The sequence below is a fragment of the Capra hircus genome, chromosome 23, assembly GCF_001704415.2.
Source record: "Capra hircus breed San Clemente chromosome 23, ASM170441v1, whole genome shotgun sequence".
NCBI classification, from domain to species: domain Eukaryota; kingdom Metazoa; phylum Chordata; class Mammalia; order Artiodactyla; family Bovidae; genus Capra; species Capra hircus.
The window spans coordinates 16,719,445-16,732,748 of record NC_030830.1 but is presented as its reverse complement, the minus strand read 5'-3'; the positions used below and the strand labels follow the sequence as shown (position 1 = coordinate 16,732,748).

General features: G+C 54.0%; 1 protein-coding gene across 1 annotated transcript in view; it reads left to right on the top strand.

The window, feature by feature from the left end:
- Window positions 1-13,304, top strand: part of F13A1 (coagulation factor XIII A chain) — a 140,245-nt gene that overhangs the window by 115,423 nt on the left and 11,518 nt on the right. Inside the window, exons 12-13 of the mRNA XM_018039247.1 lie at window positions 1,737-2,024; window positions 6,716-6,876. Coding sequence (XP_017894736.1) covers window positions 1,737-2,024; window positions 6,716-6,876 — 449 coding nt within the window. The remainder of the gene's footprint in view (window positions 1-1,736; window positions 2,025-6,715; window positions 6,877-13,304) is intronic.

Genomic DNA, 13,304 nt, shown 5'->3' with positions numbered 1-13,304 from the left:
TTCAGCATCAGTCCTTCCAGTGAATATTCAGAGTTGATTTCCTTTAGGATTGACTGGTTTGATCTCGTTGCAGTCCAAGGGACTCTCCAACACCACAGTTCAAAAGCATCAATTCTTCAACACTCAGCTTCTTCATAGCCCAGCTCTCACATCCATACATGACTATTGGAAAAACCATAGCTTTGACTAGACGGACCTTTGTCTGCAAAGTGCTGTCTCTGCTACCTGTCAGGGTTAGCTCTTAATGATAACTGTTATCATCATTGATTGACCTCTTCATCTCCGTTGTATTTCATTGTTAAGTCAAGTGGGAGAAAACAGCTTAAAAGTTAATGTAACTATAAACATCAGCATTTTTATTTCAAAGTGATTCTTCTTTTGCTAGCCACTGGCAGGACTAGCTTCTGGTTTTGGTTTTTCTAGGTTTGTATTATTTATTTGTGCATCTTCATTGCTGCGCACAGGCTTTCTCCAGTTGCAGAGAGCAGGGGCTCCTCTCTTAGCTGTGGCCTCTCCTGTTCTGAAGCGGAGGCTGTAGCACATGGATTCAGCAGTGTGGCACACAGGCTTAGTTGCTCCAAGGCGTGTGGAATCCTCCCAACCCAGGGATCGAATTCACGTCTTCTGCATTGGCGTGTGAATTCTTATCCACTGAGCCAGCAGGGAAGCCCCAGGATGAGTTTCTACAAGCCAAAGAATTTGCCTCTGTGTCACACATGCACTGAGATACATCCAGAGGAAGCCAGACAGTAAAGAGTGTTGAGGAGGGTCAGCCCAGCCGGGAGTCACCAGCAGCAGCCCTGAGCCCACCGTGTGCCTTCTCAGCTCCCCACGTGCATAGAGCCGCTTTGTGATTCTTCCATCTCTCACTGTGTTCCCATCTCTCCCACTGCCACCACTTTGGAAACCCTACTTAAGACATTTTCCTATAAACAGCACGCACGTCTCAAACTCCCCCACCAGATACCAAAAGATGTCCCTCAAAAAAGGTGTATTCAGTGTCAGATGAGTTTGGGAAACCTTGTGTGAAAGTAAATAATTCTTAAGACGTCCCTGGTGGTCCAGCGGGTTAAGACTCTGCCTTCCATTGCAGGGGTGAGGGTTCAATTCTTGGTCGGGGAGCTGAGATCTCACGTGCCTCGGGGCCAAAAATCAAAACATTAAACAGAAGCAATATTGTAAGAAATTCAGTAAATACTTTAAAGGGGTCCACATTTAAAAAAATAGCCTTAAAATAATCAGCCAGGGGGCGGGTCAGCAGGAGCACGTGGGAGAGGCCCAGGCGGAAGGAGAAATGAGGAAGAGAGATCTAGCCGGGCAGACCCCTGAATGGGAGAAAACTCCTGTTGTAGACGGCAAGAGGCAAGATGCAACTCCTCCAGCGGTGTGGCTAGGAATCTGGGAGGGAAACAAATAGATTCCACAGTCTGAGAGTTAGGTTCTGCCTGATGAGCCCTGAAACAGTGGCCGTGGAAAAACAACCCGTAGAGTAAGCTCTGTAGCAACCTCTGTTCAGGTAGATTGAACCCAGTGGTCTGGGCAGGTTGACTCTCCGGGAACTTGACTTTGCAGAATTCATAACATAGGATGATGAAGATCTCCATAAAGGGAAGCCGTGTGGCTTGTAGAGGCAACTCAGCAAGTCCAGCACGTGTACCCGCAGCCCTCTCTTCATTAGGGTGACTTTCTCGTGGGTGGCTGGTGTTCCTTTGTCCTCATCTCTGCACCTCTCCTAGGTCAAGAAGAAGAGAGGCTGGCCCTGGAAACCGCCCTGATGTATGGGGCAAAAAAGGCCCGCAACACAGAGGGCGTCCTCAAATCCAGGTCTGATGTCCACATGAACTTCGAAGTAGAGAACGCCGTGCTGGGCAGGGACTTCAAGGTCATCATCACCTTCCGGAACAACGGCTCCACGCGCTACACTGTCGCAGCCTATCTCTCCGGCAACATCAGCTTCTACACCGGGGTCTCCAAGGCGGAATTCAAGAACGAGACCTTCAATGTGACCCTGGAGCCCTTGTCCTGTAAGTTGACAGGGGGGTCTGCTCCCTCCAGGATGTGGGAAGAACACCGCACCCACCACGGGTTGTTGATTCACCCCCCCCCGACACCCCCCTGACACACACACAAACCTTTATTTAATGCCTGTGAGTCCAGATATTATTTTGTGCTGGAGACATAGCAGAGTTGCTCATGGAGTTGATGGTCTCCTGGAGGAAAGATGGGGCCTGGACAGGAAACAAGCGAACAAGCGAATATACATGGTTCTGCGTGGAATAGGAAAACACGAAGCAGGGTAAGGAAGACAAGAAGTGCCAGTAAGGGGCGGGTGGCCAGGGCAAGCCTCTCTGACAGGGTGATGTTTCACAGAAACCGAACCGAAGGGAAAGAGCTTTCCAGCCAGGAAAAAAAAAGAGAGAGAGCGAAGGCCCTGAGGCCAGGGCTTGTGTGCTGTGTTCATGAGCAGCAAGGGGATGAGGGTCGGGAACAAAGGCATCAAGAGAAGGGCGGGGGCTACCAACCAGGCAAAGACCTGCAGGACTCTGTGAGCACTTCAGTTTTGACTCCAGTGAGCTGCAGGGCCGCTAGAGGGTTTTGAGAAGAAGCGTGCCCTGGTCCGACTTGGGTTTGAAAGATCACTCTGGCTGCTGTGTTGAGAACAGACCACGGGGGCATGGAGCTGAGCTTTCGGAGTAGTTACGATGCTCTCGCAACAGTTCCGAGAGAGTCGGTGGTGAGGGTGAGCGAGGCGCTGAGAGCCGTCCGGTCTGCGCGTGTTCCGAAGGCTGAGCTCTCAGGACCGGCTGACCGGTTGGGCGCGTGACGTGAGAGGAGGAGGCTGTGGAGGAGACTAAACGAGATGATATATACCGAAGGCTTCCCGCGGGTAGGCTGCCAGTACGTGCTAACTTTCAACATGTTCACACCTGAAAAGGTGAGCGGACGGGTTCGAGGCCACACAGAGAGCAGTACCAGAAGCCTCGCGCCATTCAGACAGGGATGGTGAGCCAGCTCCAGGCATCCCTGGGCCCTAAGGGGGCTAGTTCCTGTTGCCTGGGGTCCCGCGACCCCTCAGTCCCCCAGACCAGGAACTGTACACCGTCCTCTCCTGACCGCTAGAGTTCCACCTCTCAGACTTCTTCCCCTCCTCTCCCTGACCCAGCAAAAGCGTGAGCTCACCTGAGCTAGCAGACTAGAACGGCATGAGAGCTTAGCCGTCTCAGCCATCCACCCCGGGACGTGGGGCCGGACTCAGTATCAGCACAGCTCCCACCACTCAGCCCACCCCAGGCTTGTCCTGAATAACCTGGAGGGAGTCGGAGGCTGTTTTCCGCTTTACCCTGCAAGCAGGGGCACTAACTGCATGCAAGAAACTGCCCGTTGCAACTGAAACTGCATTGCAGCGGATTGCCAGAGCCGCAGGATTTAGACCTGGAAGCAGGTCAGGGTACAGCCTGTTGTCAGAGGGTCTATTGCAGAGAAAGTTTTCCAAGTAAAACAGGAGCCATATCTTCCAGACTGATGATTAAAGGGGATGTGTGAGCTAGAATCAGCTGGGAAGATGTGAATAACTTAAACCTTTCAGTATCTTCCAGGGTGCTATGCCTTCCACTCGGCTATATTTAGTTTTCTTTGCATTTTTGGAAAAGAGACGAGGCAGCCCCTGTCTGTGTCTCCCTTGGCTTTCCCCAGACACCGTCAATGGTGCTGGCAGGATCCCAGCTCCACCACTCAGAATGAAAACCTATTCTTTCTCTTGCCGCGTTTAATAAACTTTATCTGGAACAATTTCTTGTGCAGTGGCAAAACACAGCTCTTACATAATGTACTATTTTAGGAGCCTGGTCTCTGGGGCTCAGAAACACAGCCCAGTTTCTTCAGTGCTAAGATTTAGAGGATATTCCACCTCAGAGAATAAAGAGACCCGAGGCCAACAGGATCAAGGCAGAGCAAGTCTCTGTAAAGTTGTCAGGCACATCTCAGCAGCCTAGACATCCCGGTGGTCAAACACGGCCCTCTAGAAATACCAGAGGATGTCCATTATTATTGTTGTTATTACGGGAAGCTGCTAGAGGTAAAATGCATGTTGAAGGCCGCTCACTTTGCCGCCCCATCTGGCCCATCTGGCCAAGTGGAAACAGGTCCCACGTGCTCATCTGAGATTGTCTCCAACTGAGGGAGAGAGTGTTAGTCTTCTGGATAAGTCACTGCCCCGGGAGCCATGGGGAGAGCAGCGTCCATGCTCAGACGCAAAGAGGCAATAGGTGTGCGTCACCCAAAAAGGCGGAATTGGAGAGTCAAAGTCAAGGCAAGTTCACGGATTCAAAAGGCGGCCCTCAGTAAGATAGAGCGGCTCCAGGAAGCAGGCTCAGTTGCTGACTGCTTGTCCAGGGCAGACCAGTGCCTTCTAATAACTTTGTGTAGCCCATGGCTGACTCTCAGCCCGGGCACTGTGCCCTTTCAGGCCTGACCGTTGTGGGGCTGCCGGGTGCGTGGTCGGATGTTTAGCGGCATAGATGGGCTTCCCTGATGGCTCAGATGGTAAAGAACCCACCTGCCAATGCAGGAGACACAGGTTCGATCCCTGGGTCAGGAAGATCCCCTAAAGAAGGGCATGACAACCCACTCCAGTATTCTCACCTGGGAAATCCCATGGACAGAGGAGCCTGGCGGGCTACAGTCTGTAGGCTCGCAAAGAGTCGGACACTGAACATGAGGAGCTAAGCACCTGGCCTCTACCCAGGAGATACCAGCATCTCCCACCCAGCAGTGACAACCTCAAAGGTCTCCAGTCATTATCAAACATTCCCTGGGGGCAAAACACGCCCCGCCACACACACACCATTGACAACCACTGGTCCAGATGACCATCCTTCCCATTTCACCAGGAACTGCATGTGTTCTGGGGACAGGACTTTCAGTTTCAAAACTGAGACCATCCAAGTCCACTCAAGTCTGCCCTAACACCACCCCATCTCCTGCTAGAACCCCTCCTGGGACTTCAGGAGCCTTTCAGCCTGGAATATGAATCATCTCATCATTGTATTCAAATATAGATTCTGATTCCCTAGACAGGCTTGGGGCCAACAACCAGTATCTGCAACCAGCTCCCAGGCGGCAGAGCTCCTACTGGTCTGCAGGCCATAGCCTAGCTACAGGGACCTGGGTTAGGAGGCCCACCCAACCTTCCACTGAACTGAGGTTCTTAGAGGGCTAATTCCAAGGTGTGAAGGGCCCCCCAGTTGTCAAGCAGTGCTTCTCAGGCCCTCTGTACATAAGGGTCAGCTACAGAATGGTCAAACAAGACCTAGACCCCAAACCTCCAAGACTCTCATTGAGTTGGTCTGGGGTGGGATCCAGCAGGGTAGGTTCTTAAATGTCCCCCAGCGACTGCGAGGTGGAGCCAAGACTGGGCCGTCTCAGCGCCCAGTCCTCTGTGCAGAGACCTTGAAGCAGCTGGTGGGCACAGCCTGGTGCTCCACCGCCTGGGCACCCGCAAGGCAGGAGGCCTCCCTGTGCCCCGATCGGTGCTCACCCCACACAGCCTTCCGGCCCCGGGTCCAGTTCACCCGCTCACAATGGGGGGCCAATGAGAAGATACACGTATATATACACTAGAGACATGCGCGTATAACACTCTGCACTTAACTATCTACTTGGGGAATTGTTTCCTTTGACAACTTCCACTGAGGGCAGGACTCTTTGGCCAAAGGCAGACAGTGAGCAGGGCAGCCGTGGCGGAGACATTCAAGTCCGTGCAGGGGGATGGAGGCGTGAGTCCCCCGACCCCAGCGGCTGACCACACAGCAGGGGCACTGGCTCTGCCCAGCGTGGGCTCAGCCTGCAGGACAGAGGCCCTTGGCCCCCTGGAATCCTGCGCTCTGGAAAACGAGAGTAAGAGGAAGTGGGCAGGGCAGCCAGACAGAAGCCCACTGTGGCGGTCAGAGCCACAGGACAGAAGCCCCCTCCTCAGCCCAGATGGTGAGCAGAGGGGAGCCGGGACCAACTTCCCGCTGTCCACATGGAGATGCCATCCTCCCTGGCTTGTCCCTAAGAGCTCACACACATTTGGCACAGAGGTCTTTTAAGTTGCAGATAGCAGAGGGGGTGGGAGACAGTTGAACATGTGTGTGAAATAGGTTTCCACCACTTCTTACTCTTAAATAGAAAACTCAAATCAGGTTGGAACGGTAAGAGTTGGAGAAAAAGTGTGGTGCCAAGGAAACGAGGAAAAGCTTCAAGTAGTCAGCAGCTGCGCTCAAGCGGGGCCCGTGGCCACCGTGAGATGTTTCCTATCTCAGGAGGGCGCTAGGCACTGGGGCTGTGGGCATCCCTGCCCCATCTGCTGTCGCGGAGCTGTTTGTGCACAGGTCCAAGCAGCCGCAGCTAAAGCCTTCCGGTCCTTGGTTTTAAACCTCTTGGTCATGTTGTGTTTTATTAATACAAGAGCAAAAGCGCTGCTGGGAAAATGGGATGCATTTTTTCTAGGAAGACTTAACTGAGTGTTCCATTTCCAGCACGTTCTTTACCCCAGAAGCCGGAGTGCTCCTTGTCCCTGATGGACTCTGTGTTCCGCTCACCCTCCCCTGGTGGAGGCTGTGCCAAGGGGGAGAAGACGGGGCCCTCGGGGAGGCAGGAAGCATCTCCTCCTCGGGGAAGCAGGGAGCATCTCTTCCCGATTCTGACACTGGCATTTTGTATTTCTTCTCTCCAGTCAAGAGAGAGGAGGTGCTGATCGGAGCAGGCGAGTACATGGGCCAGCTGCTGGAGCAGGCCTTCCTGCACTTCTTTGTCACGGCTCGAGTCAATGAGACCAGGGATGTTCTGGCCAAGCAGAAGTCCATTGTGCTGACGGTCCCCAAGGTCATCATCAAGGTCAGTTGCTGTGTCTCAGCCGAGGAGGAAGGCGAGGCTGCTGCTGAGGCCCCCGGCCTTAGTGCTTGTGAATGTGCGTTTGCAGGTGTGTGTCTTGTGTCCTGGTCCCCCTGCAGAGAAAAGGAACTAGGATCCTCCTGGTCTTTGAAAGAAGTGAACTGCCCTATAAATAGATGTGCACATGTAACACTTTTCTCCCTCTCCAGATTTAAATATATACATGTGGCTGCAGATATAAATATAACCTGTGGGTATAAACACACTTGTGGATAGAACTCAGTGTCTCCAAAATCAAGTGGGTCAAGCGTGGCCTCAGACAGCAGCCCCCGGGATCGCCTCCCACGTGTGCTGCTGCCCGTGGAGTGCTCACCGCACAGCGGAAAGCACAAACTGAAATGCCTGCCTGGAGACCGCGACGTTCCGTGTGTGATACACCTGGCAGCCACCGGCCAGAGGCAGACCCAGAGGCTTTCACCACGCAGCTCCCTGGGACGCTCCCTCACGCCTCTCCCAGTCAGTTACTCCCCAACCCCCATCACCAGGACAACTGCTCTTCCGACTTTCCCACGTATTGCCTGCTTGGCCAGCAGTTCATTCTTTTAAACAATTTTTAATTTAGCTCTTGGTCCCTTTTTCTTTTATTTTTATTTCTTTTATTTATGTGTGGTTTTGGCCTTGCCACATGGCATGTGGGATCTTAGTTCAAACCCGCAGCTCCTGCATTGCGAGCATAGACCCTCAGCCACTGGACCGCAGGGAAGTCCCGCCAGTAGCTGTAACATTTCCTCTCCATTTTCACCATTTAACGTCTGTCTCAGCAGAAACCTCTGCCCAGATGACTTAAAGGCACTTGGCAGAGGGGCGCTGGGCACAGGTGGGGGGAGAAATAAATGTGGCGGCCTGCTGTTCCCACCTGTCAGGAGCATCAGCAGCTTCAGCACCCACATCCCGGAGACCCATCCCGCCCTGGGAGCAGAAGCCCGGGCCTCCAGTGGGGTCCTTGGGTGTGACATCTCATGTCAGCCTTGTCCAGGGCTCAGAGACTTCCCAAGTGATTAAGAATGATGAGCACAAATCAAGAGGCATTCCTTGAATGTGGTGGATAATCAAAGTCTTAGAGTCACCTGTATTTTAAAGCCTCTAGAGGGGGTGGGCGGGGAGGGGCAATGAAGACCTGTGTCTTTCGAATTCCTGCTGTGAGTCACTTGTAAAGCTGGTCACTGTTGTGTAGCGCTCAGAATGGCAGCCTTCCCGGGGTCCATGCCCTGTGGATGGTAATCTATCCGAGGGCTACCCTGAGACGGGTGCCACTAGGCCGAAACTTGGGCCCCCAGAGGCAGAGAACCCTGGACCCTCCTTTTCTAGAAAGGCTTCAATCCTGACACCGCCTTGGTTCTTTCACCTCAGCCCCTTCTTCTGGGGCCGTCAGCATCCCACCAGAGGCCTGAAGACACAGAACAGAAATGAGGGCTGCAGGCTCGGAGAATACACAAAACGGAAGGGTGATGTTGGGGGTCCTCCAGAGGCACCGCCACTCCCCTGGGAACAGGGACTCAGGGGCGCTGTGGCCAGGGCTTGCTCACCATGCACGGGGCACCCCACTCCTGGTGGGCTCTCCCAGAAGCCACGTGGTCCCCTTCAGGCCCCTCCCAGGGGTCGGGGAGGCCTCCCTTCCTGCTCCTGTTCAGAACCCCACCTCCAAACCTTGCCCACCAGAGGCAAGGCCCGCCTGCTCACCTAATTAGGCACCGACAGCTTGTCCCCGTGAAGGGCTCAGGAGAGAGACTTCCCAGATGGGAAGTGCTCAAACCGCAGCACAAAATAGAATTTAATTGCACCGCTGATAATAAACTGGGCGTATAAAGGAAGCTGATAGCTTTCATCTTTTAGACATTATTAATTGAAGGATTATTGGTGAGTCGTCTTCTGAGTGTACTTAGATGGCAGCTCAATTCCCAAGGGGCAGAACCCAAATCCCTTCTCCTCCAGTTCCAGTGACCTGGGCCGGGATGGTATAGTTGACCAAGAGCTGCAGGGGGGCTTGTTCTTATTTTTGTTTCGTCTTTTATCTCTATAAGTGCATCAGGAATGCAGTTCTTAGAGGAGATTTATTTAGAGGTAGGACTTCCCTGGGGGCTCAGTGGTGAAGAATCCACCTGCCAGTGTGGGAGATACAGGTTCAATCCCCGGGTCGGGAAGATCCCCTGGAGGAGGGCATGGCAACCCACTCCAGTATTCTTGCCTGGAGAATCCCATGGACAGAGGAGCCTGGAGGGCTACAGTCCATAGGGTTGCAAAGCATCGAGCACGACTGAGCAACTAAACCAGCAACAACAGGGCCACTTGGCTGGACTCGAGCAGGAGAGAGAAAGAAAGCCTGGCCTCCGTCCAGGTGTGTTCAGGAAAGGAGGCAGGAGCGTGATCACGTACGTGGTTCCCTAACCACTAACCTCACTGACCACATCAGCCCCGAGGATGATCTCAGTGGGAGCAGGTGAAGAGGCGCTCCTGGGTGAGGTGCCTCACGCCCTGAAAGCCACCAGGGCTCCCTGAGCTGTGAGAGGCCCTGATTGCAGAAACGGGCTGCCTGTCTGGGGTCCCAGAGCCTCTTGCCTTTCTCTTTTCTCTTCAAGCCTGTGCCTAGAGGTCTGTCTCCTGGGCACCCCGGCTCAGCCTCAGGGCTGGAGCTGCCTGAGGGCAAGTTTGCAACTGTTCTTGCCCACCCCCTCCTTTCTGGAACAAATAGAGACCAACCTGGACCACGATGGGGCCCGCCTGTCTGGATCCACATCAAGTCAACCAAAGCGCTCAGGCCAGTGGACATGTCCTTGCCACCTAAGAACCCCATCTCGCATGTGACCATATCGCTCATGTCTCCTGTGACCACAGAGATGGGAACTGGGTTAAATCGTGCTCCCAGTTAACTGTTCCCTGCACCCACCATGCGTGAGTCACAGTGTGTGAGCCTCATATGGAAAACGGCAGGAGAGACAGTCATTAAACTTTAATGAGTGCATATCTCTTTTCCCAAGCTATCAAAATATTTTGATGAGAAAAGTATATTTTATTAAAATCGGATGTAGAATTTTTCTCTGCCTTCCCATGTGTTGATTGTTGTAAGAGGCTTTAAGTCAGGAAAAGATTCTTCAGCATTTTGATGGTTGAAGTGAAAGTCCCTCAGTCGTATCCAACTCTTTGTGACCCTATGGACTATACAGTCCAGGGAATTCTCCAGGCCAGAATACTGGAGTGAGTAGCCTTTCCCTTCTCTGGGGGATCTTGCCAACCCAGGGATTGAACCCAGGTCTCCCGCATTGCAGGCGGATTCTCTACCAGCTGAGCTACCAGGGTTAATGAAGGGCTATTTGGGGGAGAGGAGAGGGCAGCACAGGGGATTCAGCTGGCCTGCAGGGTGGAGGCTGGTGCAGGACCTGGAGTACTGTACTGGGGCTTCCCCTGGTCTCAGAGAGCAGAGAAGGGTCCCAAGGTTCACGTCCTCACCCAGGTCAACCAGAGCAAGAACACCTTTTGTGGAGAAGCCCCAGAGCATGGGGGCTTGGATGGCCGGACCCCCGGGTTCCTCATCCTACCTGGGCAGCTTTGGGTCAGTTCCTCAACACCTCAGCTGTGTAATGGTCCAGTAATATCGCTGACCGGTAGGCTGCTGGGAGGGATAATAGAAGCAACTCTCACGAAGAGCTGAACATGGTCCCTCTGTCACGGTAAAGGCACAATGGGGTGGCCAAGTGGTGAGGAGCCCACCTGCCGAGGTAGAGGTCGTAGGTTTGATCCCTGAGAAGACCCGCTGGAGGTGGAAACGGCAACCCACTCCAGTATTCTTGCCTGGGAAATCCCAAGGAGAGAGGAGCTTGGCGGGCTATAGTCCCTGGGGTCACCTAGAATCTGGCACAACTGTGCGACTGAACAACAGCCGTAATCTTATCAATCAGAATCATGTATAAACACAGCATTGCCGGGGACTGAGTGTGTGCTGTTTCTGAGCGCTCAGCCCGGCCCAGGACCTGGTGGTTGCCGGCAAGAGTCCGCTCCCGCCCCGCCCCGTCCTCTCTGCACTGGGATCCCGCACAGAGAAATGCTCCAGGCGGCAGGGCCCAGGGCTAGGGGGAAGGTAACGCTCGCCTGGTGGCATCAGACCTGGGCCCTGGGTGTTGAGCATATGTGCGGTTCCCTGTGGGACCGTCCTGAGAGAGAGGCCCGTCCCAAAGAGCGTGGAGGAGACCTTAGTGGTGGAGGTGGGCGAGGAGAGGTGGTCACACATCTCAGACCTCCTGCTAAGACCTCCTCGCAGTATCTGGGAAACGGACCCCTCCCAGTGCCATTGAAAACAGCTCAGGTCCCACGGCCTCCTTAGGGTCATCTCGTAGGAGCGTCCTGCAGCCGCTGTAGAGCGTCCTCAAACACCAGCAGAGCCCGTCCCCTCCTGTGAGTGAGGAACGTGTGCCAGGGGAAAGGGGCTCCCTCTCCTAGCAAGCACAGAAGCTCGGGGCTGGCTGCTCGCCCAGATGACTCCGGAATCAAGACGCTTTCTTAGTTTCTCTTAGCAACCCCTGTGTTCCCCCTCGGGGCCACCACTCACTTGGGGTCACCCATAGCATCCTCCTCGCCTGCCTCCTGCCGGCACTCTTGGAAGCCCTGATTGTAACCAGAAAAGAGCCAGGCGGGCCTGGGGGCCGTGGTGGCTGCTGAGGCTGGCACCCCAACATCCCAGTTCATAATCTTTATCCAAACTGGGGAGCCCCCTAAGGACTAACAAGTGTCCCCCAGATGCTGGACAGCCACCAGGCAAATTGTGAGACTCAACTGCGGTTTCACTTTGTTCTTATGGGAGCCCAAATACCTGGAAATTTCCATCAAGGCAAAAAAAGAAAAAAAAAAAAAAAGATCAAAACTCTGAGCTCTAATTATTCCCAACCCCAAACCCTAACCCTTCTCCCCTCCCAGCCTCCCACGGTTTCTCTGCGACTCTGCCAGTATGGGTCCCGGTCACCAGGACGCAGCCCTGTCACACCCGTGGCCCTGCAGCGGGCAGCAGGGCGAGGCGGCTGGGTGGGCTTCCCCGCGTCTCTTTGGAAGGCACCGGTGGAAGCTGCTGGCTTCTCTCCCGTGTGCTTCTCGGCTTTGGCCCCCCGAGAACCCAAACCCACGTCCCTCCCCACGGGGAAAGTGTGTACTAGAAAGTTCTCCCGGTGGCCCTGGCAACACGGTCTCCCTTTGAACCTCCACAATGTTTAGAGTCAAGAAAGGCCGTGTCTCAGATGCTCTGCTGCACACAGGATCACGCGGAATCCTCCCAGGAACCTCGTAAGAAACCGAGGCCCAGAGAAGCCAAGTGACTGGCCCGGGGACACACAGCGGCGGCCACCGGTCTTCAGATGCCGAGGGCAGCCCGCCTTCCCCTCAGCTTGCCCACGGTGGTCGCTGTCTCTGGCTCATCCCCCGCAGGGGTCTCCTCAGCACTGCCCTGAACCCCCACCCCCCGTAGAGAGAGATCAAAGTCCGCGTGAGGGCCCACCCTGACCGGCTCAAGCAGGTGAAGCCCAGATCAATATTCTGATTGATCAATATTCTGGGACCCGGGAGGGTCCAGACCAGCCGTGGCTCCACCGGCTCAGGTAGCTGCGTCTCTCTCCATCCTCTGCCAGTCCCGGAGGGTCAGGCCGTTGGCACCCCACGGCCAGGAGCGCGCACCCCGAGGGCTCCACGGTGGGGCGCGCCTCTCCAGCTCCCTCTTGGCGTAGGTTTGAGAAGGAAAGTGAGAGCCGCGGGTAGCTGGGCTGCCTCAAACGTGTTCTCTCTGCATTCCTGCTCACTATTTTCCATTCTTAAAAACAACCACACAGGCAAAGTGGAACATCAAGGGAAAGGAACCTCGTCTACCACGTCATACGATCGCACTGTGCTGAGTTACTAGTTCTTCTTTAAAATGATAACTCTATCTTTACCCCACTTAGAGAAGACTGTTATTGTCAAGTAAGACAGCTGTGTCAGAGCCCCAGGGTTACCTTGCCACGTTTGACTCTGGCATAGAGATCTGATTCTTCCCCTGTAAAGTCAGAAAGAAGGAGTTGAGTTGTGTACGTGTTTTCAAATGTAGTTCAGGATCAAGTTGCAGTCACCGAGCTCCACTGGCCGTTCAGCGACGGCACAAGCTAATACTGCAAATGACTCTTCGGTGGATTTCAGGAAATAGACTCCTTTCAGCGAAAAAGGAAGTTGCTATTTTTGCCCCTCTGCTGTCAGAGATGACAAGGTGTGCAGCGTTTAAAGATGAATGCCCTGGTGTCAGAAAGACCTAGATTCCTATCTGGATCCTGCCGACATCCAGGGTCTGTAATGTGGGCATTTTGTTTCTCTTCAGTGTTTTCATTTCGAGTCAGTAGAATGAGGGTGATGTTACTGCCCACCGC